General features: G+C 64.3%; 3 protein-coding genes across 10 annotated transcripts in view; all 3 read left to right on the forward strand.

Moving 5' to 3' along the window:
• Nucleotides 1-11,026, forward strand: part of HPSE2 (heparanase 2 (inactive)) — a 106,658-nt gene extending 95,632 nt beyond the window's left edge. For all 4 annotated transcript variants that reach the window (XM_040563705.1, XM_040563702.1, XM_040563703.1 and 1 more), the window contains 4 exons: nucleotides 117-231; nucleotides 8,900-9,045; nucleotides 9,853-9,999; nucleotides 10,076-11,026. In XM_040563705.1, coding sequence (XP_040419639.1) covers nucleotides 117-231; nucleotides 8,900-9,045; nucleotides 9,853-9,999; nucleotides 10,076-10,241 — 574 coding nt within the window. In that variant the 3' untranslated portion in view covers nucleotides 10,242-11,026. The remainder of the gene's footprint in view (nucleotides 1-116; nucleotides 232-8,899; nucleotides 9,046-9,852; nucleotides 10,000-10,075) is intronic.
• A 206-nt stretch (nucleotides 11,027-11,232) lies between these two features.
• HPS1 (HPS1 biogenesis of lysosomal organelles complex 3 subunit 1) lies at nucleotides 11,233-15,777 on the forward strand. Of its 3 annotated transcripts, none has more exons than XM_040563695.1 (18): nucleotides 11,233-11,427; nucleotides 11,576-11,713; nucleotides 11,781-11,923; nucleotides 12,141-12,249; nucleotides 12,478-12,638; nucleotides 12,721-12,823; nucleotides 12,910-13,014; nucleotides 13,140-13,209; nucleotides 13,321-13,388; nucleotides 13,702-13,869; nucleotides 13,940-14,116; nucleotides 14,188-14,255; nucleotides 14,354-14,476; nucleotides 14,562-14,627; nucleotides 14,784-14,928; nucleotides 15,024-15,137; nucleotides 15,248-15,330; nucleotides 15,576-15,777. In XM_040563695.1, exons 1-18 carry the CDS (start codon nucleotides 11,323-11,325, stop codon nucleotides 15,736-15,738), a joined length of 2,109 nt encoding a protein of 702 aa, XP_040419629.1. In that variant the 5' UTR covers nucleotides 11,233-11,322; the 3' UTR covers nucleotides 15,739-15,777. The 3 variants fall into 3 exon arrangements, with proteins under 3 accessions (XP_040419629.1, XP_040419630.1, XP_040419628.1); XM_040563696.1 differs by having other exon boundaries at nucleotides 14,194-14,255; XM_040563694.1 differs by having other exon boundaries at nucleotides 13,140-13,388; nucleotides 13,702-14,116; nucleotides 14,562-14,928.
• Nucleotides 15,778-15,796: 19 nt separating this feature from the next.
• Nucleotides 15,797-20,876, forward strand: PYROXD2 (pyridine nucleotide-disulphide oxidoreductase domain 2). 3 transcript variants are annotated; one of them, XM_040563700.1, is made up of 15 exons: nucleotides 15,797-17,349; nucleotides 17,538-17,631; nucleotides 17,705-17,778; nucleotides 17,876-18,022; nucleotides 18,162-18,315; nucleotides 18,447-18,508; nucleotides 18,633-18,730; nucleotides 18,864-19,005; nucleotides 19,099-19,233; nucleotides 19,339-19,411; nucleotides 19,519-19,675; nucleotides 19,780-19,934; nucleotides 20,068-20,174; nucleotides 20,256-20,376; nucleotides 20,563-20,876. In XM_040563700.1, exons 1-15 carry the CDS (start codon nucleotides 17,083-17,085, stop codon nucleotides 20,631-20,633), a joined length of 1,857 nt encoding a protein of 618 aa, XP_040419634.1. In that variant the 5' UTR covers nucleotides 15,797-17,082; the 3' UTR covers nucleotides 20,634-20,876. The 3 variants fall into 3 exon arrangements, with proteins under 3 accessions (XP_040419634.1, XP_040419632.1, XP_040419635.1); XM_040563698.1 differs by having other exon boundaries at nucleotides 15,797-17,631; XM_040563701.1 differs by lacking the exons at nucleotides 20,256-20,376; nucleotides 20,563-20,876 and having other exon boundaries at nucleotides 15,797-17,631; nucleotides 19,593-19,675; nucleotides 20,068-20,175.
• Nucleotides 20,877-21,660: the final 784 nt, after the last annotated feature.

The following is a 21,660-nucleotide window of genomic DNA, read 5'->3' on the forward strand; positions in this document are numbered from 1 at the left end:
CCATGTCCTTGCATGCATTCACTCCCTCCTTTGCTCCCTGGGCATTTGCATCTCTCCAGAGCACAGGGTGCAGGCTGTAGTCTGGAAACCATTTTCCCCACTCCCCCTGGCTGCAGGTGGCTGAACACGCTGGGCTTGCTGGCCAGCCAGGGCATCGACGTGGTGGTGCGGCACTCCTTCCTCGACCACGGCCACAACCACCTGGTGGACCAGAACTTCAACCCCCTGCCGGTAGGTCTGCCCGGGGGCGCTCGCAGAGATGCGCCCTTCTCCTTGATGTTTTTTTTTTGGGGGGGGATCTGGTTTTTCTCTTCCCTGCGCACAGAAGGATGTGCTGCCTTTGTCCCCGACCCCTCTCGCAGACGCCTGGCTTCACCACAGAAAGCTCCAGGGCACAGCTGAGGATCCACCTCTGCTTGTGGCCTGTTTGAACTCGGCTCGCAAATGAATTTTTCCAGATCCGTTCCGTTCAGTGTTAATAGGAGGCATTAGTTAATGTCAAACGCAGCATGTTGGAGGCAGATGGGGGAGCGTTGCCGCTGTGCCTGAAACTTCATCCAGTGCCCAGGGCTCGGGAGCGTGGCAGGGAGGATGGTGCCACAGTGAGGATGGGGGACATGGGGCAGGGCACAATGGGGACAGGCTGGGGGACAGCCCCAGGCAGGTGCGCATGGCAGGATCAGTCCCAGCCCCATTGCTGGTCTGGGAACAGCAGGGCTGGAGCCTCGACACCCACTGCAGGGCTCTGAAGCTGAGCTGAAGGGCACGCATGGCTTCACACGGGGCTACAGTGCCCTGCAGCATCCCTCAATCTTCAAAAACTCCTGGGCAGCTGGGGCTTCCCGTGCAGAGGGTGCTAATAAAGAAAGCATATGCAAAACCCTTTTAAAAGTAGCAGATTTCCTTTTCATGTTTTTTTTTTCTTTTTTTTTTTTTTCCCCGTTGGTCTAGTAAATCCCCCACCTTGTAAGCGGAGAAGCTGGCAGGGCGGCTGGGTGCTCTGCACGCCCCGGGAAGGAATTTATGGGGTTGCTGCAGGACAGCACCAGTGGAGGAGTTCAGGGAAAAAACCCCGGGCTGTTAAAGACAATGAAGGTATTGAGAGTAGATCATGCTGTTGTTTTAAAGATAGTTTTCCCAATAAATTAGACACCCTTCACAGCCTCTTCCTCGCTCCCCCGCATGCTTCAGAGCAGATCCTCTTCCCACCTCGCAGCACCAAGGTCCTGTACAAGTGCCAGTGTTGCTCCCCAGGCCCCTTCCCATGCTTCAAAAGAGCCACGAGCAGGTGCAAATTGGTGCAGGGCTTCAAAGCTGCAGACATGAAAAAAGCCCAGCGAGACCAGACCGTGACCTGCACCGAGGCGCAGCGGCTGTGATTTTCCCGTGGGAGCTATCAGCGGGATGAAAGCTGCTGGATGTACCTGTGCGGGGTCGCCAGGCTCTGAAACCCAATCTGGATGTACCTGTGCGGGGTCGCCAGGCTGTGAAACCCAATATGCGGGGTCGCCAGGCTGTGAAACCCAATCTGCCCGTCAGCAGCCGGGACAAAGGCTTTTCCACTGCCGGGCTGGGCGCGAGTCAGCCGGCTGCTGAGAGAAGGGCAGCGGTGCTTCGGGATGCAGGTCACCCTGGGTGCCCATCCACCCTCTCCTTTGAGGCACTGCCATTAATGTATCAGGCCAGCTTCCTTCCAGGGGCAGAGCTGAGGAAATGGGCTTTTCTTGGGACTATTGGGGTACTAAACAGGAGAAACAGGCTGGCACGAGGTGCCTGGACAGGGCACAGGTGCGATCAGCCTGGGGAATATGGATGCTTCTGCTGACCTTAATGCTGCTGATCTCGAGTGCTTTAATGCCTTGTTATTTCTGAGGGAATTTGTTCAGGTATTGGAGAGCTTTTTCTTCTTGAGCAACTGGGGCAGCCAGCTGTAAAATAATCAGGGCTCGACTGCGTGGCACGTGTTTGAGAAGCCCTTCACACAGAGCCTCTGTCCTGTATGTAAGGCTGTCTGCACGCACCTAAACCCATCCCCACGTGTGTGGGAGCGGGGAGTGGAGGAAACAAGGGCAGAAGCCCACTGATATTCACCCTTCACAGGGCAGTGAGTTTGAAAAGCCCGTCTGGCATTTAGTGGCTGTATGCTCATTTTAGGCACGCCGTGTGTGTAATGCATCCCCCTGTCTAATATCATTCTGAAACAGTCCAGAATGATGCAAAACATTTATTTCATTGCAAAGCCCCCCCAGGTAAGTGCGAGCTGTCTCTTCAGGTTGTTAGAGCATGTTATACACCCTTTTAGATGCTCTTCCATGTAGCACTCCCCTCTTTATTACCCATCCTTAGTGCTGATTCCTGTTCCCTTAATGCACAGGGAAAAGTGCTGTGAGGTTATAGGTATGTGTGGAGAAACTTGGGCATGTTTCTAGGCAGGGCCAGAGCGATTCCAGCCCCAGGGAAAGGCCAAAGCTGAAATCCCGACTTACATCTCCTGATAACGTGGCTCCTCTCAGACCTTCTCCCAAAGGCTGTAGATGCTGAGACACTTGGCTCTCCTGCCATAGGTAGATGCTAAAACTTCCTTTCTGTCTGTAAGTTTAATATACAGCATATGGAGGCATGCGAAAGGCCCCAGGGATGGCGGGGTGAAGCGATGGCAGAGGCTGCCTGCTCAGCTGTGGTAGCAGCAGACAGGGTAATGCTGCGCGGGAATTGATGGCGTCCTTGGGAGAGCAGCGCAGCGGTGCGCAGTGCTCTGCCTGGCGGGGCCGGGATGCTGCGGGTTATTTTTCACCTCCTCTGCTTAGCCCACAGGCACTGGGGAACTCGATGGGAAAGTTACAGTCAGTCCTGGAGGGTGGAGGCCCCTGGAGGCCTCCGGGCTTGTACCGGGTCCGGCATCGAGGTGGCAGACCCGGTGCCAGTGCTGGGAGCAGGGCTCCCGGCCGTGCTCCCTGCCTGCAGCACGTACGTGTCCCCGGTGCGCTCGTTAGCTGAGCTGCCTTGGCCGGCGGTGCGGCTCAGTGCAGCTGGAGGTCCCGGCCTCCCCCCGGCCGGAGCCTCTCCTGCCTCGTGCAGCACAGAAGGGAGCCCCCGGCCAGAGCTGTGGGGGACGCATCCTCTCCCCCCGTGCCCAGCCTGGCCCCGCTGCCCCATGGCCGCATGCACCCACCCCGGGGCAAAGAGGAGACCCAGCATCTGGGTCTGCAGAGAGCTCTTTCCTGCAAACGCTCCTGCTCCTACCCCCGGCCCAGCCAGCTGGCTGTGGGGCCGTGGGGCTCAGCCACGCCACGGCACTGACCCATCTGCACACTCAGCACTGAGCCACCCTGCTGCCGGGGTCCAGGACCCTTGGCTCGGGGCCGCCCGAATGGGGCCGCGTGGCGCTGGGCGCTGCGCAGGCAGAGGGGAAGGCAGCGTCCCAAGGCAGGGAGTGACGGAGGGTGGGGAGAGGGAGCTGGTCCAATGGAGCTCGCACACAGATGGAAGCTGTTCCTCGGGGCCATAAATCTGCAGCGCGGGTGTCTGGCACCCCCATCTGCCCCGCACACTGGAGCACGGGCTCTCGCTCGAGCGACGCCTGCAGACCGGGAAGGGACGGGAGAGGCGAGGGCGCACAGCGGTGCCTTGTGTGGGACGTGGGCTCTGGCTGCGGGAGGGAGGGATGAAACCCCAGGCAGGTCGAGTGCGAGCAAGGGAAAGGGCTCTCCCAGCACAGCTCCAGCCAGAGAGCGGTCCTCTGATGGGCAGAGGGGAAATGGTGCCCTGCAGACATCTCCAGTGAGCTCCCAAAGCTGCAGGTGGGAGCTGCCCAGTGCAGGTCCGAGGGGCTGAGCACCCCCCTGCTGCCTTCTCCTTCAGCCCTGTGCCATGTGCCAGGGACTGCGGCATCCCCTGCTTGTCCCTACCCTCACTGCACTCAGTCTTCCAGGACCTCTGAGCCCGCTGAGGCTCCTTTTATCTGCAAACAAGGAGACAGATTTAAAGCGCTTACTCTCTGCTCGCTGTCACATTGGGTTAAGGGCCCTTTCCCTCTTCATGCGCCATAAAAAAAGCCTCTGAAGTGCGTATGCTTGGACTCTCAAACGCTTCAAAGCCGCACTGCTGCTTGCAGCTCGGTCCCCAGACGCTGGGGCTGTGGGACACGTGCAGCAAAGAGCCCCGCTGTGCGCAGGCTGTGCACCCAGCCACCCTGTGCCACCCACCAGTGGGGACAGCAAGGCGCCCCCCAGGGCAGTGCACACTTGCCAGCAGAGCAGAGGGAAGTAGCGTGATGGTGAAGAGCAGCAGAAGAATGGAAAACAGCAAAAAAAAAAAATTGCATTTGGTTCCCAACACATCTGATCCTGCAGCTCTGCTCCCTTCCTGCTGCCTCCATGGCCTGGACCCTGTTAGGGAGAGGTGATGACAAAGAGGGGTCTGGCTGCTCCTCCAGCTGCTCTGCTGGCCGGGAGAGAACCCGCCTTGCTAGGAGACAGCACAAGAAGGGCAGTGTTGACCAAGGGCTGCTTCAACCACGGCACCCACGCAGTGCCCGGGCAGCCTCTCCCTTCTGTGCCACTGGTGCTCGGCGGTGATTCCCAGGGCTGCCACACTCCCAGCCTGGATTTTGCCTTAACGTCAGTGTGTGGCCTTTTCCTTTCCCTAACCACTAGGAGATATTCAGCCCGCAGGGGTGGACAGGAGCCAGCCTGAAAGAAGCCCCCATAAGCACACAGGGGGGGCATTGCGGCCCCAGCAGCAACTCTCCTGCCCCATGGAGATGCTCCTGCCCTGGTCAGGGCACCTGGTGCCCAGCTGCTCCCCTCTGCTCCTCAGCAGAAAGGCGCTGGGCAAGAAGCACCGTCCAAGAAGCACGCCAAGGTCATGTGTAATGTTAAAAGCTGCAACGGTCCAGCCGTGCTGGAGCAGCGACCAGCCGCGTCTTGAACAGGATGCAAGGACCTCCGCAGGGAGAGAGCTCTGGATGCTGAAGATCCTTTAATCTAGTGGAAAAAGAAAGAACGAGAACCACTGGTTGGAAGCCGAAGCCAGACAAATTCAAGCTGAAAGTAAGGGTTGTTAACAGCACGGATGTTTAGCTGCTGGAACAGGCTCCATGGGAAGTGGCGGCTTCTCCATCCTGCCAAGCCGCCCGAACCACGGTCACTGCTTTCCTGGAAGGTGCTTTTGCCAAAAACAAGCCATCAGGCTCAGCAGAGGGATAAAAGGGCGAGCTCCTCTGTCCTGTGAGGTGCGGGAAGCCAGATCCCTTATCTCCGTAAGGGTTGCTTGGGCTGTAAGAATGCAGATCGCGGTGCAGGAATGGAGCAGGACGTTGAAACCTGAGCATGCCTGAGGGACAGAGGAAGAGCTTGGATGGGTTCAGAAGAGGAAAGAAGCAAGGGGAAGAGGAGAAGCCAGTGAGTGCTGCTGGTGACGTGGGGCAGGCTGGGCACCGCGGGGTCGGCAGTGTCCATCCCAGATGTCCAGCTGCCTCTGCCGCTTGCAGAGAGGCTGCAGGTCTGGGACTCAAGCTTTTAGGCTATGGCAACCTCATCTCATGTGTGCAGAGTGCACAGCTGGACACACTCGGACAGGCTGTAAAGCTGCTTTGCTGCCTGTAGAAGAGAGCACAGGGATACGCTCCTGCACCCCATGTAGCGGCCCTGGAGGCAGGAGGATCTGGTTAGCAGGGCTGTCTGAAGGGCTGGCTAATCAGCCGCGTTTCCAAAAGCTTAAGCTTCTAAAAGCTCCTGCAATGAATTAAAACGTGCAAAGAGATAAAGCGGGACCCTCTGGGCTTTCCCTGTCTGGTGGAAAGCTCTCGGGCCTCCGCTGGCCCCGTGGCACTCAGAAGATGTGGCTGGCCTGAGCCCCACAAATCAACCCGCGTGAGACAACGGCCCTTCCTGCCTGTAAATCAGCCGTCCCAGCCAGGAGACCTCCTGATGTGCAGGGCGGCTTTGTTCAGGTGCTCCTCGCCTGCAGCTCCAGGGAGGGCTGTAGCAGCAGCACTGCTTAATGGGTCTGCAAAGTAATTAAAGCAAGAAAGCTCCCTCGGTTCCCCGGGGACTAATAGCGGACCAGATTCCTTTCTGCTATTCCTCCTCTAACGTTACAGCTGTATAAATGGCTCACAGCAGGAGCCCTCGGCAACTCCAAAACCCCAGTCCTCCCTGTGGTGGGGCTTGCTGGAGCCAAGCACTTCTCCGGACATTGCCACCCCATGCAGGGCTGCCTGCACCAGGCTCCGGTGGCTCACTGCGAGGTGGCAGCACTGCCAGGGCACGTGGCTGGGAAAAAAGCCACCCTGGTAGCAGCCAAGATGGGCTTCAAGACCAGCTTCTTCCCAAGTTGGTAACCATTTGAACAGGAGTGAAAACGAGCTGTGGCCGCAGGTGCCCAGCAGCCCCTACGGGATTTTAATTGGGGCTCGCTCGTGTAAGCGGTCGGAGCAGCCCCAGAGCAGCTGGGGAAGTGCCCGCGCCCAGTGGTTTTGTTTTCGTCATGCTAGGTGCGTGTGCAATTCATCATCCAAATACTCGGTGTCACCAGCTCCTGGTAATTTATGGCAAGGAACATGATTTTGGCCCCTGCTGCAAGCGGGCTTGCGATGACGCGAAAAGCTGCAGCTGTCTTCAGCGCTTCCCTGCAGCAAGCTGAATAGCTCGAGCTCCTCCGGGTCTGCAGAGAAAGGCTCCTCTTCCAGCCCCTGGGTCATTTTTCTGGCCCTCCTTTGAACTCTCTTTGGTATTTCCACATCCTTCTCGAAACATAGGTTTCAGAGCAAGGTATCACTGCTCTCCCTCTCGCAGATGCTGGAGGGACACATCAGTCCCCGCACCGCCCTGAGCATCCCTGCCAGGGCAGTTGGCAGCTGTGGCACCAAGGGACACAGGGCACCAAAGGGACACAGCTAAGCCACAGCTTTCAGGGGAGCATTTGACCCCACAGGCAATGGCTGCACCAAAATACTTCCCACTGCCTTGGAGACATCCCACGCTGTGCAGGACAGCTCGCCCTGCACTGCTGCTCACTGCCTTACTGTCTTGTGGCATCTGCACGTGCTCCTCGGCTGCACCTGAAACTTCAAGGGTGGCCACCAAGTGCTCAGGGAGACCCTCTGAGTCCCTGGCCGTAGCCTCCGTCGCCCCCATAATTTGTAGGCAAATGCAGCATCTCGTTGGCGGGAATGTGCAGAGGAGGCAAGAAACCCCACAGGGCTGCTAGGGAGAATTAAGAGCCTGAGCTAACAGGTAGCTCGGGGTGCTGAACTCATTTATTTTCAACTCACGACCGTGGGGCTAAACACCGCGATCTGTGTTCACCTTTGGCCTCGCCATAAACCCGGGTAATTACTCATCTGTAACGACGCCTGCTAACCAGCACAGCTCCCCGGGGAGCCCTCAGTGCGCCAGGCACTGCTTATCCTGCCAGCAGCACGCCCGAGCAGGGTGAGCAGCTTCCCGTGATGGGGAAAGGCTGGCATGCACCAAACGAAGCACATGGGCACGTCCCCAGGCTGCAAGGAAGCACGGGGACAACAGCACGTGCATCGGTCACAGCACACGTCTGTGGTATGGAGCAGCTTGAGAGCTTTGGCGTCGTGGGCTGAGCATCCTCAGGGTGCACAAGTGATGTGCTCGCCTCTGCCCGCACCCTCACCTCTCCTCTGGGGCCCTGGGTTTGCAGAGGAAGCACTGACGAGGCTGCTGTGGCACAAAGCCCCGTGGTTTTGGCTGGGAGCAGTGAGAGGAGGGCAGGAGGAGGCTTTTCCTCCAGCCCTGTGGCTGAAGCTGAGCCAGCAAGGGGAAGTGGGTTTGGACGTCCCTGTGCTGGGACAGGAGGCACTGCTGGAACAGAGCAGCCTGCTCCAGCAGGTGGCTGTCCTCTGGGGCTGCACCCACAGGCAGCACCCACAGGCAGCACCCAGGGAAGAAGCGTGGCCCCGCTCGCACGCTATGCAGCAGAGGCTCTGTGTCCCCAGTGTCACCTGCAGTGCCTGGAGCAGTGGCAGGGACAGAGCCCCAGCGACCGCCGCCTGAGACTGCCCCTTCCCTTCCCACAACCCTGCTTCATTTACCGCACACCTCCCAGCTTCTGCAGCGGATGAGTGGGGGGCCCTGCAGACGGCGGCCGCCGTCACTGCACAGCCTCGCCTCCCTCCCCGGGGCTTGGGGCCCATCCTGTGTGCTGAGCGAGGCCGTGCCCTGTGGGAAAAAATAGTATGTGGTGACGTAATTAAAGGCTGCATCATTAACGCATGTGTGCAGGGGCTCAACGTTTCCTATTTCTTGAGAGCTTTGGCTTCCCCGCGCTATGGTCATGGGTGCTTAACTCCATGGGAGGATTTAAAGGAGGAGAAATTCCTCTGGGAAATGGAGTACCCTGAGCAGTCCCCAAAGTCAGTGTGCCATCAACGTAGCTGGAGAGCATGGGAGAGCTCCGGTGTGGCTCCAGCGCCGTGCAGAGAGTGGGGTGGAAGGGGACCTGCGTGCTCGGTGAAGGCACAGACTTCACAGACATCATGGTCCCACGTGTGTGGCAGTGTGGGTCTGCGGCTGGGCTACGAGCGGGTCCATGGGAACGTGAGGTGGCACCCGTGCTGCTCCCCTCCAAGCCCCACAGCCCAGCCAAAGCTGAGCTCCTTTAGAGGACAGCAGCGTCTCTTGGTGTGGGCAAAGCAATGTATTCCTTCCTTAACCTCCTTCCTGGAAACAGCTACGCCATTTCGGCTTGATCTGTGCAAAAAAAAAAAAAAAAAAAAGAAAAGGAAAAAAAAAAAAAACCTCACCCCAAAGGCAGACATCTGGCATGGAACATTTTCACCCAAACAGCCCCAAACTCTGCTAGGCTGCAAGCCGGGAAAGCAGCCTCTCCTGGGCTGGTGCTGCTGACTGTCCCCTCTGCCCCGCAGGACTACTGGCTGTCCCTGCTCTACAAGCGGCTCATCGGTCCCAAGGTCCTGGCCATCCACGTGGCCGGGCTCCAGAGGAAACCCCGGCCGGGCAGGGTGATCCGCGACAAGCTCCGCATTTACGCCCACTGCACCAGCTACCACAAGTAAGCCGGGATGGGGCGAGGGAGCCTGGGGGCTGCGGGGGCCGGAGGGAGCCCACGCCTGGGAACGGGGACGGCGGGGGACGGAGCGGTGGCTGCGGGGCAGCCCCGGCAGCAGAGATCAAGGGGGTGGATTTCACGAGGGGCCCCCGGTCGGTCGGGTTACCCGCCCGGCCGCAGTGCCGGGGAGCCCGGCCTGGTTATTGTTTCGCTGATAAGGTCTTTCAAAGCGCCCCAGCGAGCGGGGGGGAGGCGGCCACCCCCTCCGCAGACACAAGTTGCTATTGTGGAGGAGAGGCTGTTTCTTTACACAGTCCAGATGCTTTCAACATGCCTCCAGCTCGGTAGGAAACCTTGTCCAGTAACTGACAGGTGCAAAGTGCTTTATAGCCTTTGTTTGGGGCTGTCTGATTAGGCAGGGACAGAGGATCAGTGTCTGGAGCTGTCAGTTCAGTGCCCGGGGCAGCGAGGGCAGACGCCACTCGCGCACAGAGCTCCCGTCCGTTCTCAGCCTCCTCCTTGCGAGGCCCTGGGGGGCTGCACAGGGACCACCACCCCTGCTGCGGGCACTGGCACAGCACTGCCTCGAGCTGTGCCACCCGTGGCCAAGGAGGGCAGTGGATGGTTGGAAAGGTGTCACGATGGGGAGGTGTCATCTCCCCATGGAGGGGCAGCCAGGGTGGCAGCATCCCATCCGGGTGGCTGCAGAAGGCTGGGTCTTACACAGACACTCTCAGGCCCTTTTCTCAGAGGTGACACTCCCAGGGCACGTGCCAGCACACCCCTCAGCTCCCGCTCTCCCCTTCGCAGCCACAACTATGTCCGGGGGTCCATCACCCTTTACATCATCAACCTGCATCGCTCCCGGAAGAAAATCAAGCTGGCGGGGACGCTGCGGGATAAGATCGTCCACCAGTACCTGCTGCAGCCCTACGGCAAAGACGGGCTCCACTCCAAGTAAGTGCCATGCTTAAGGCTGGCTCTGCCACCGCCGCCCCGTCCCCGACGCCCTGACCCTGTTCTGGCCCCGCAGGTCTGTGCAGCTCAACGGGCAGCCGCTGGCCATGGTGGACGATGGGACCCTCCCCGAGCTAAAGCCTCGTCCGCTGCGGGCCGGCCGCACCCTGGTCATCCCCCCGCTGACCATGAGCTTCTACGTGGTGAAGAACGTGAACGCGCTGGCCTGCCGGTACCGATAGCCCACGGCGCAGAACGGAGCCGGCAGCCCCGCTCCTGCCCCACGCACATCCCCTGGACACGCTGCCTCCTGGGCAGCCCGCACAGCCCCGCGGGGGCTCCGCACCGCGCCCTTCGGCCTCGCACCCTTGGACGCCCTCCTCCTCGGCAGCCTCTCCCAACCCGTGGCCAAAAAAGCTCCGCTCTGCCCGGCCGGAGCCGTTGCGACGGCGAACTGGGGGGGCGGGGGGGGAGGGGAGCGGGGCCGCAGCGAGAAGCCCCGGGGCTCCCGGGGAGGGCTGGGGGCCGGGCCCCGCTCCGGCGGCGCCGTGGGCGGCCAGCCCAGCGCGGGCACCCTCCCCGGAGCCTCGCAGCAAGCGCATGGAAGCAGCTCCCTCTGCTGCCGCTCGGCCGCTGCGAGCGCGGCCCGGCCTGGACCAGCGCGGGGATGCTGCGGGGATGCTGCGGGGATGCTGCGGGGATGCTCGGGGGATGCACCGAGGGTGCTCCGGGGATGCTCCGGGGGTGCTCCGGGGATGCTGCGGGCCGGCCCGGGAGGAGGAGGCGCCCGGCTCTGCCCCGGGCCGTACGGGCAGGGCTCGGGCCCACGGCTGTAAATGTTGGTAATTAAATTAATGAGGCCCGCAGCGGAGAGCCCGGAGGCAGGGGGTGCGCACCCCGCGGCGGGGAGCTCCCGGCCCGAGCGGGGATGGGGGAGCGCTGCCCGCCGGTACCGGGGGTGCGGGCTGGAACAGCCGGGACGCACCGGGACGGGACGAGAGGGGTAATAAAGCTGGGCTGTCCACCGCGCCGGCGTCTTCTGTCCGCGGCGGGTGGGGAGCGGGGCGGCCCGGAGCATCCCGGGGCGGCACCGGGAGCGCCACCGGCACCGGGAGCGGCGCCGGCACCGGGAGCGGCACCGGCACCGGCACCGGGAGCGGGGGACAGCCGGGTCCGGCCGTGCAGGGTTACGCCGGGCCACCGGGGGCGCTGCACGCGTGGGCGCGGCGGCCACGGGCGGCGGAGCAGGAAGCGGCGCGGGGCGGGCGGAGCCGAGGGGTCCCGGTGCTCCGGGGTCCCGGTGGCACGGGGGGGGGGGACACCATGCGGTGCGTCCTGATCGCCAGCAGCGCCGCCGAGCTGCTCTTCTACTGGGCTGATGCCGCCTTCCTCCGCCGGCTCCGGCCGCCCGCCGCTGCCGCCGTGCAGGTGGGACGGGACGGGAGGGACGGGACGGGACGGGACGGGACGGGACGGGACGGGGCGGGGCGGCCCCGGGGGCAGGGGCAGGGTGCGGAGCTGGGGTGGGGCAGGGAGTGCGGGGGTCCCGGGGTGCTGAGCCGGCCGTGCACCCCAGGGCCCGGCGGTGGAGGACAGCCTGAACACGCTGTTCGCGCCCCTCATCATCTCCTGCACGGCGCTGCTGGAGAAGCTGTCGGACACCTACACCTGCTTCAGGGCCGAGCACGGGCGGCACCTCCACGTCCTGCACATGGTAGGGCTGGGCAGGGGATGCGGGGGGGCCCGGCCATTCCCGGGTCTGACCCCGCTGCGTGTTGCAGTTTGGGGATTGCTTGTACATCGCGGTCAACGGCGACGGGACGGAGAGCGAGGACGACCTGCGCAGGACGCTCTTCGTGCTGCGGCGCCTGGTGGAGGCTCACTGCGGCCTCGTCACACTCGACTCCCACCTCATCCGCAAGGAGTGAGCGGGGACCGCCGGCCAGGGCGGGCTGGGGCACTGAGGTTCCGGGGGAGCTGCCAAACGGGGCGGTTGGGAGCACGTCCCGTAGCTGAGACCCTCCCATACAGTGGGATTTCCACCTGCTTTCTCTTTGCTGGGCTGCTTTTGGGGTTTGGGGTGCCCACCCACCCGGGGTGGTGACACCCCACGCGTGGCTCATGCTCTGAGGCCATCGCAGGTTGCGGCCGGCCGATTCGGAGCAGCGGGAGCGCGTCTGGAGCCTGCTTCGGGGCCTGCTGGAGACCTACCTCCGCCTGCGAGAGGAGGACCAGAGCTTTGCTGTGGAGGTACCGTGCGTTGGGACCTGCTGGTCACAGCCCGGGGATGCCCCCCAGGCTGGCAGGGTGTGATGCTGCATGGCGTCCCGGGATCTGGGGAAGGGCTCCTGGTAGGGAGCATAGGGGCAGCCCCACAAGCCATGGGGTGCATGGGGGTAGGGAGCAGCCCAGGCCTGCCCTGGGGCTGTGTGGCTGGGTATGGAGGGGGGGCTCAGCATCCTCCCTGCCATGCCCCAGGCCGTGGAGCGGCTGATCCACCCCCAGCTGTGCGAGCAGTGCATCGAGTTCCTGGAGAGGCAGGTGGTGCAGTACATCAACGCCAGCCCCGAGCGCGGCGGGGACGAGGTGGGACATGCCTTCCTCCTGGTGCACACCAAGCTGCTGGCCTTCTACTCCAGGTGCACCCAACCCCGGCCCCACCAACCCTCCCGGGGCGGCCACTCACCATCCCTCCTGACCCCTCCGTTCTCTGTTCCGCAGCCGCAACGCCAGCTCCATCCGCCCCGCCGACCTGCTCATCCTCATCCTCCTGGTGCAGGACCTGTACCCCAGCCAGAGCGCCGAGGAGGAGCTCGGCCCCCAGGTGTGGGGGCAGCGGGCTGGGGTGCCCCTGGGGGGCTGACATTTTTGGGGCCAGGGCTTGATTTTCTTCCTCTCTCGTCTCGGAAGCCTGAAGCAGGGAAGGTGTTGCCTCAAGGACCCAAGAGAAGCGACAGCATCCCGGTGAGCAGCCCCAGCTCCCGCGGCGGTGCAGAGAAGGAGTCAGACGATCAGGTGAGAGTGGGTGGCTGCCCTAGGGCCCGGGACTTTGGGAGCTGCAGCGTGGGACGCTGGCGGTGCTGCTCGCACCAGAGTCGTGCCTGCAGGGCATGGCTGATCCAGCCCTTCCTGGCTGGCAGGACACAGATGATCTCTCCACACCCGAGGTTTACTACACGCCCCAGCCCTCGCCAGGCAGACAAAGCACGGGTGAGTGCCTGGCTGGGAAGGAGCCGTGCGCCGGTCCTGCAGCCCCACAGGGGGTCTGGGGGGGGGCGTGGGGGACTGGCAGGCAGAGCAGAGCTGCTGCGTTCCCTGCAGGCAGTGAGAGCTGGTCCGAGAGCCCTGAGCCGGCGGCTGCTGGGGATGCAGACTCTGCGGATGTCCAGGTGAGCGTGGGCAGAGACTTGCTCCCGGATCCATGCCTCCCCAGCCTGTCGTGGTGCTCTCTGCGGCCTCTGCTCCTTGCCACTTATCCCTCACAAGCAGCCTCCCGTCTGTGTGCTGCTCTTTTGGGATTCCTGGGCGCTTCCCTCACTGCTGATGTTTTGCTGTGTGGCCCCTCCAGCTTGCTCAGTTCGGCTGTGCCTGGCTGCAACTCCCAGGACGTTGCTTCTGCCCCCGTGTCCCTCCAGAAGGTTCTGGGTTGGTGCGGGCTGTCTTGTCCCTGCAGGGGGCTGAGCATCCCTGTTCTCTGCCCAGGTGGCAGAGGACCTGCTCCAGACCTTGGAGCCTCTGGTTCCTGAAGCTTCAAACCCCAGGAGGATCTTCCTGGATGCCAACCTGCGGGAAGGCTACTGCCCCTTGCTGCCCCACACCATGCACTGCCTCCCGCTCTGGCCGGGCATCTCCCTCGTGCTCCTGACCAAGGTGAGCTGTAAGGTGAAGGCAGCGGAGCTGGGCTGGGTCCTGCCTGACCTCTCTCCCTCTTCTACAACAGGGCCCTACGACCCACGTGGCCGTCACCTTGCACCAGCTGCTGGATGGGTTCTTGCTGCTGGAGAAGAAGCTGGAAGAGGGGCAGGAGGTGGGAGCCCCCCGCAGCTTTCCCATCCTGACCGAGCTGCGGCAGCGCATGGACAAGTTTGTGAAGAAGCTGAGCGGGCAGGACATCCAGGTGGGAGCGAGGATGCAAGGACCCCGTCCTGCTGTCGCGCTGGCCAGGCGCTGAGCCCTGTCTCTGTCTAGTTGCAGAACGCCTGGGTGGAGTTCAAGAACAAGATATTCTCCCGCAGCGAGCCTGGGAGCAGCCTGGAGTGAGTACGGGGTGGCGGGGGATGCCTGCAGCCCCTGGGGTTTTCCCTGCTGTGCTGACCACAGACTAAAAGCGGGTCCCCTTTGACCCCTGGCCCAGGCTGCTGCAGGCTCTGGGCACGGTGAAGCGGCAGCTCTGCTCCGTGTACCGCCAGCTCTTCCTCAGCTCCGCCAGCCAGAGCCTGTCGCAGGGCCTGCGGGACCGTGCCCAGAAGCTGATGAGGTGAGGGGGGTACCCACACCCCTGGGGGGCTGCCCCACAGTCTGGGGGGGGGGTCCTGGCCTCTCACCACGCCTCTCCTCGACAGGGAGAAGCTGCTGGACTGGCGGGACTTCCTGCTGGTGAAGAGCAGGCGCAACATCACCATGGTGTCATATCCCTCCCCGCGGCTCGGGCGGGCCGGGACCCCCGCAGGGTGGGCGGAGGTGGGCATGTGGGCAAGGTGAAGGCAGTCAGGGGGGCTTCCCCGGGGCCTGGGGGCTGTCCCAAAAGAGCACTGAGGTTGTTGGATGCCCTTAACCTGCCCCACGTACCTGGAGGACTTTCCTGGCCTGGTGCACTTCATCTACGTCGACCGCACGGCTGGGCAGATGATGGCTCCGTCGCTCAGCATGGCGGAGAAGTCCAGCTCGGAGCTGGGCAAGGGGCCTCTGGCCGAGTTCGTCAAGAGCAAGGTACCGGCAGGATGCGGCCCTGCAGCGCCTGAGCGGGGCCAGCGCTGTGCAGCCGGCTGTTGGTGCTCAGCCTTCGGGTGCCCCTTGTCCCCCAGGTCTGGTCCCTGGTCGCGCTGGCCCGGCGATACCTGCAGAAGGGCTACACGACTCTGATGCTGCAGGACGGCGACTACTGCTGCTCCTACTTCCTCTGGTTCGAGAACGAGCTGGTATGAGGGATGGGACGGGGCTGAGCCCCTCTCACAGCACCCCTGGGGTCCGGCCCCTCATTCCTCCCCTCCCTGGTACGGTCCTGCCCTCTGCTGTCATCTGTCCCCAGGGCTACAAGCTGGAGGTGATGGAGGTGCCCGTCCTCTCCGACGACTCCGCTCCCATCGGGATGCTGGCAGGAGACTACTACAGGTCGGCAGTCCCCAGCCCTGCTGCTTGGCACCGGTGTCTGCGCTTGCTGGGACGGGGCAGTGGAGGGGCACCCATGCTGGGAGGGCTGGGTTGTCACACAGCCTTGGGCTGTGGTCCTGGCCCTGCAGGGATGTCCTTGGCAGGGCCTTTCTAGGGGAAGATGACCCAAAAGGGGCTGATTTTGCAGACCCGTCCCCTGCAGGCTGCGTCGTGCCCTGCAGAACACCCCCGCTTTTCCTCCCCAGGAAGCTGCTGCGCTACTACAGCAAGAACCACCAGGCAGAGGTGGTGAAGTGCTACGAGCTGCTGACCGTGCACCTGGGCATCATCCCCTCCGAGCTGGTGGTCCAGCAGGCCTGCGACTTGGCCCGGCGCCTCTGGGAGCCTTCCCGCATCCCCCTGCTCTGAGCCGCCCCCGGGGCTGGGATTAAAGCGGGTGCGGATGTTTCCTCGTGCTGCTCTTTCAGGGGGTGCACGTGAGCTGGGTGCATGGCCGGCCGTGCCTGGGGACGGCCACGTGCAGCCTCCCCGTCCTCGGCCAGGGCTGCGCTGCCCGCCTCTCCCCTCCCCGCCTGCTTGGCTGGCACCCAGCAGCCTCGCGGGACGGGCCGGGAGCGGGGCTGAGAGCTTTTTGGCAAATCACGGCCTTGTTGAAAAGCGCGTTTCCAAAGCAGGATTTATGGCGTTGGCTTGGCCCCGCTGCCTGGCTTTGGCCCGAGAACAAAATGCTGTAGCCAAACCTGCGCCGTGAACGGCATGGGGTGCACCCCGTTCCCCCCCTGCGCCCCTAAATGTGGGGCTGATGGGGTCGGGGTCCCTGAGGGATGGGGTGCACGGGATGCACCCCCTGCCTGCACGCAGCTCCCGGGCACGGCGGGGCCGAGCTGGGCAGCCAGCACGCGGCAGAGCCGAGGCAGCCCACGTGCTCGCCAGACACATCTGGTGTCGGTGCATGTGCGAGCCCTGTGGGCACGGCACCGGGGCTCCCCCTGCTCCGGGGGCTGTGCAGCCGCTGCCCCGTGCAGCTGGGGCTGGGCACTGTGGGTCGGGGAGCGCTGGACCGCGGCAGGGCCTTTGCCCTGTCGTGCTGGGTAGGAATTTGCCCCGCTGAGCAGAAGCTGTGGGTCTGGAGCCAAGCCCAGCCCCAGGCTGCCCCTTTCCCAGCTGCTCCGGGGGGGCTGAGCTCCCCCTCCCCACACCACTCAGTGGCCAAATGGCCTAGCCAAGTGCCCTGGGTCCCTGCGGTGCCGGCAGGGCAGTGAGCTGGTGTGCCCGGCACCCTGCTGAGCACCAGGCAGGATCTGGCCCTGCACAAAGCCTCTCCCCAGCCTCCCTGCACACCCTGGGCAATGCTTGGCCGGGGCTTGGCACCTTGCTGTGGGCACCGTGTCCTGCCCAGCCTCCCCGCAAGTCCCAGGACGCAGCGTCCGGCCCTGCGCCAAGGTGTCCCCTGCCCTGGGCCCCCTGTCCCCTCCCCGTGCCCCGTGAGAAGTGTGGCCGTGGAAGCAAAGTCCAGGAGCTGCAGGCACTGCACGGAGATGGCGGCCGGGCTCCCTGCGAGGCTGGGCATGGGCTCTGCTGCCCGCGGGCTGCGGGGACGGCGCCTGGCTCACAGCGGGGCCGCAGCGCGGCTGCAGCAGGAGTACGATGCGGTGGTGATCGGGGCAGGTAACGCGGGGTGAGGAGCTGGCGGGGAGGGGGCGGCCCCCGGCATGCTGCTTGTGCCGGGGAGCTGCATGGGGGCTGGCACGGATGGGTGTGTGCTGCAGCTCCCTGGCATGCTGCTGGCTAAGGGGGGGTCAGAGCAGAGCTGGAGGATGTGCCTTTGTCCCCTACCCCGTCCCATTGGGGCCCAGGGATGTAGGGATGGGGGAGAATGCTCCCTACAGTGTCCAGAGCTTGTTATTTGGGTGCCCTGCATCCCTGGTGTGGGGATGTGCTGTGCTGTGGGGCCGTCCTGGCTCAGCCGGGCTCAGCTCCCCTCCGTCTCTCCTTGCAGGGCACAACGGGCTGGTGGCAGTGAGTACCGGCGGCAGAGCGCTCACCCTGGGGACGTTGTGGGGCCGAGGAGGGTCTGCAGTGAGAGCAGGGGCTGGGGGCTCCCAGAGGGATTCAGGAAGCGGGAACCACCCTGGCGAGGGGTCAGGGAGGTGGTTGGGACCAGGAGGACACGTGCCACCCGCAGCATGATGCCACACTCCCCGCAGGCTTTCTACCTGCAGCGGGCAGGGCTGCGCACGGCCGTGCTGGAGAAGCGCCACGTGCTGGGTGGCGCGGCCGTCACCGAGGAGATCGTACCAGGTATCCCCACGTGCCCTATGTCGTCCTGACCCCTGTCTGCCCCTTTTACCCCTCACCACCCCACGTCTTCCAGGCTTTAAGTTCTCCCGGGCATCCTATCTGCTCAGCCTTCTGCGGCCGCAGATCTACACCGAGCTGGAGCTGCAGGTACAGTGCCTGTCACCAGCTGGGCCACCAGCACCTCCTGGCACGTGGCAGGGTGACACTGCTGCCTCCTTGTCTCACTGCCCTCCGTGTCTCGCAGCGGCATGGCCTCAGGGTGCTCCCGCGGGACCCCTACTCCTTCACCCCGCTGCTGGAGGACGGGAGCCCACCCCGCGCCCTCCTGCTGGGGCACGACATGGCCCAGACCCAGCGGCAGATCGCCCAGTTCTCCCAGAAGGATGCTCAGGTACCGCAGGGGCCGGGGCAAAGCAAAGCCCCAAAGAGGAGCTGCCCTGCCCCGTGGAGCAGCAGGGATGCTCACGGCAGGGTGTCCTTTGCACCCACCAAGGCTCAGTCCCTTCTGGCCACCTGCTGTCCCCTTTCAGGCTTACCCTGCGTATGAGGCGTTCATGGGGCGCTTAGTGTCTGCCATTGACCCGCTGCTGGATGCCCCCCCTGTGGATACAGCTGCCCTGGGGCAGGGCTCCCTGCTCCAGCGGCTCAGAGCCCTGCGAGCCCTGCAGCCCCTGCTGCGGGCAGGTACGTTTGGGATCTCCTTGGCAATGGCTGTGTGCCTGGTCCTGGGTTCCTGCTTGGCCTCAACACCACCAGGTGCCAGTGGCTGTGTCCTGGTGCAGCCGTGCAGACCCCAGAGCTGCCTCTCCCCGCAGGGCTGGCGCTGGGACGGCAGCTGCCCCGCTATTACGAGGTGCTGACAGCCCCCATCTCCAAGGTGTGTGCCGGCTGCAGTGGCACAGAGCCACCCTCCGGGTGCCCACTCTGCCTCCCTGCGTGCCCACAAGGTCCCGGCTGCAGCCCAACCCTGAGCCCGGCTCCCTCCTTGTCTCTTGGGCCAGATCCTGGATCACTGGTTTGAGTCGGAGCCCCTGAAGGCAACCCTGGCTACCGACGCGGTGATTGGAGCCATGAGCAGCCCCCACAGCCCTGGCAGCGGGTGAGGGTCCCGTCCCCTCCCTGGGGCTCACGGCCACGCCATCCCCTCCAGGCCACCCCACTCAGCCCGGCGTGGCCCCAAGGCTTTCCGGAGTGGCTCAGGGGCTGGGTGAGGTCTGTCCCCATCCCTGCAGGTACGTGCTGCTGCACCATGTCATGGGCGAGCTGGAGGGGCGGCGCGGTGCCTGGGGCTACGTGGCTGGTGGCATGGGGGCCCTGTCCCAAGCCATCGCCCGTGCAGCGACCAGCCGGGGCGCCCACATCTTTACCGAGAAGGTACTGGGTTTCTGGGCACGGGGACCTCCACGGGCTGCCCGGTGGCCCCATGGAGAAGCTGGGTGAGGTGCTGGCCCCTTCCCCTCTGCCCAGGCCGTGTGCCGCGTGCTGCTGGGCAGGGACGGGCAGGCGCAGGGCGTCGTGCTGCGGGACGGGACGGAGGTGAGGAGCAAAGTGGTGCTGTCCAACGCCTCCCCCCAGATCACCTTCCTGGAGCTCACCCCTCAGGTATGGGGCACGCAGGGCCACCACGGGGCTTGGTGGGCTGTCACCCCCATGGCTGGGCTGCCCCGTGGCGGCTCCATCACCGCGGTGTCCCCTGTCCCCCTCCAGGAGCAGCTGCCGGAGGACTTTGCCCGGCGTATCCGGCGTGTCGACACACGCTCCCCCGTCACCAAAATCAACGGTAGGTACAAGGGGCTGCCTCCTCCGCCATCCCATCTCGGGGGGCACACCAGCACAAGGCTGCAGGGCTCCCCAGGAGCCTGCAGCCCGGTCTCCCCCCCATCCCAGTGGCAGTGGATCGCCTGCCCAGCTTCCTGGCTGCCCCCAACGCCCGTGACGGCCAGCCCCTGCCCCACCACCAGTGCTCCATCCACCTCAACTGCGAGGGCACCCACCTCCTGCACCAGGCTTACACCGAGGCCGCTGGCGGGCACCCCTCCAGCAGGTAGGAGCCCCCCCTGCCTCGCTCCCTCCCCATGGTGTCCCGGAGAAGGGGCAGGACAGCAGTGCTGGGGGGATGTTTGGGGTGGCTCAGTCCCGCTCCCACAGGCCCATGATCGAGCTGTGCATCCCCTCGGCGCTGGACCCGGGGCTGGCCCCGCGGGGCTGCCATGTTGTGTCCCTCTTCACCCAGTACACCCCGTACGAGCTGGCGGGCAGGCGGCCCTGGGACGAGCAGGCTAGAAATGCATATGCGGACACGGGTACGTAACGCGTGCACGGAGCCAGGTAACACCACGAATGCTGGTCCCTGCTGCAGGCAGAGCCACCCTCATGCTCAGGGGCCGGTCACCGCGTCCCCCCGAGCTGCCTGCCAGTGCCTCTGTCCCTCCCTAGTGTTCGACTGCATCGAAGCCTATGCCCCAGGCTTCAAGGCGTCCGTCATCGGCAGGGACATTCTGACACCCCCGGACTTAGAGAGGGTCTTCGGGCTGCCCGGCGGGGTGGGTACCATGCGGACTCAGCACTGAGCACAGCAAGCGGCCAGGCACAGCCCGCTCACCCTGCCCGGGCTCCGGTTGCAGAACATCTTCCATGGAGGGATGTCCCTGGACCAGCTGTACTTTGCCCGGCCAGCACCATCCTACTCGGGCTACCGGTCCCCAGTTCCAGGCTTGTACCTGTGTGGGAGCGGAGCACACCCTGGTGAGTAGGGCTGGGAGCTGGGAAAACCCCAGGGGGCTGCAGGAGGAGGGCAGGGGCGCATGGACGAGGTGCAAGGGGAGCACAAGGTGTGAGGTCTGCTAGTCTCAGCCCTGGCGGTGAGGCAGAGCAGCCCCCCCAGTGCAGCCCCTGCTGCTGGGGCCACTGCTTCCCGTTTCTGCCTTTCAGGAGGCGGCGTGATGGGAGCAGCAGGACGCAATGCAGCCCGGGTGGCTCTCGGGGACTTCAAGTGCCTGTGACGGCAGCGGGGACGCTGACGTGGGGATGCGGCTGCAGTGAGCCCTGTTGTCCCCACGCAGAGCCTGCTGTCCCCACCTTGCTTGCCACCACTGCAGCGGGCCAGGCACTGGCAGCAGCACCCCTGTGTGGGGGGGGGCAGGCTGGCAGGGCCCGGGCTGACCCCCTCCCCAGGCCCCACCATGCCCTGGGTGTTGTGGCACCCACGGAAATAAACACAGCCAGAGGCTATGCATTGGCCCTCTCCACATGGTTTTTCAGCTCTCTTTATGGGGTGCACTGGTCCTGGGGTGTGAGCACAGAGCCCACCCCGTGTCCCCCCCCAGCGTGGGCTGTGCTGTGCCACCTGCACTGCCTGGGGGCCCTGCCGGAGGGGACAGGAGTGTCACGGTGAACGGGGACAAGCGGCCCTGCTCAGGCAGCCCACGCTGGGTGTGCCACGCTCTGCCCCATGCCGCTGCCGGGCGCCGCTCGCAGCAGATGACAGAGCTCACATCCTCTCCCTGCCCTCTTCCTCCCGGGGACAATGCTCCCGATTCAGCTCCCAGCCTCTCCTCCCGCCGGGCCCTAAATACGGCGCTTCCGGGCTGCGCTGCTGCACCTGAGCTGGCTGAATCAATATTGACCGGCCAGGAATAGGCCCGCAGCCCTCAGAATAGCCCCGCACGCCCGCCCGCTGCCCACAGCTTCCCGCGCCCGGGGCTGCCCTGCTGCAGCACCGTATTTTTAGCTGCCGCCGGCTGCACGGACTGCAGGTGCCGGTGCCCGGCGAGCCCCGAGGGCTGGGCTGGGGGTGGCAGCAAGGAGGGGACACCCCCCCAGCCTAACTGTGGCAGGACACGGTGCCGAGAGCTCCTCGGAGCCCCACCTGCCCTCTTCTCGCTCCCCCCAGGAGCAGGGGCAGAGCTGGGAGCAGGACCCAGGCGTCCCTACCCGCCTGCAGCCGTCCCCTGGGGGACGAGGGGGGGCTCCTGGCCGCACACTCAGGCAATTGAGCTCCCAAACACCCAGACACCGTGAGCTGTGGTG

Source organism: Cygnus olor, chromosome 7 (genome assembly GCF_009769625.2).
Source record: "Cygnus olor isolate bCygOlo1 chromosome 7, bCygOlo1.pri.v2, whole genome shotgun sequence".
Classification (NCBI taxonomy): Eukaryota; Metazoa; Chordata; class Aves; order Anseriformes; family Anatidae; genus Cygnus; species Cygnus olor.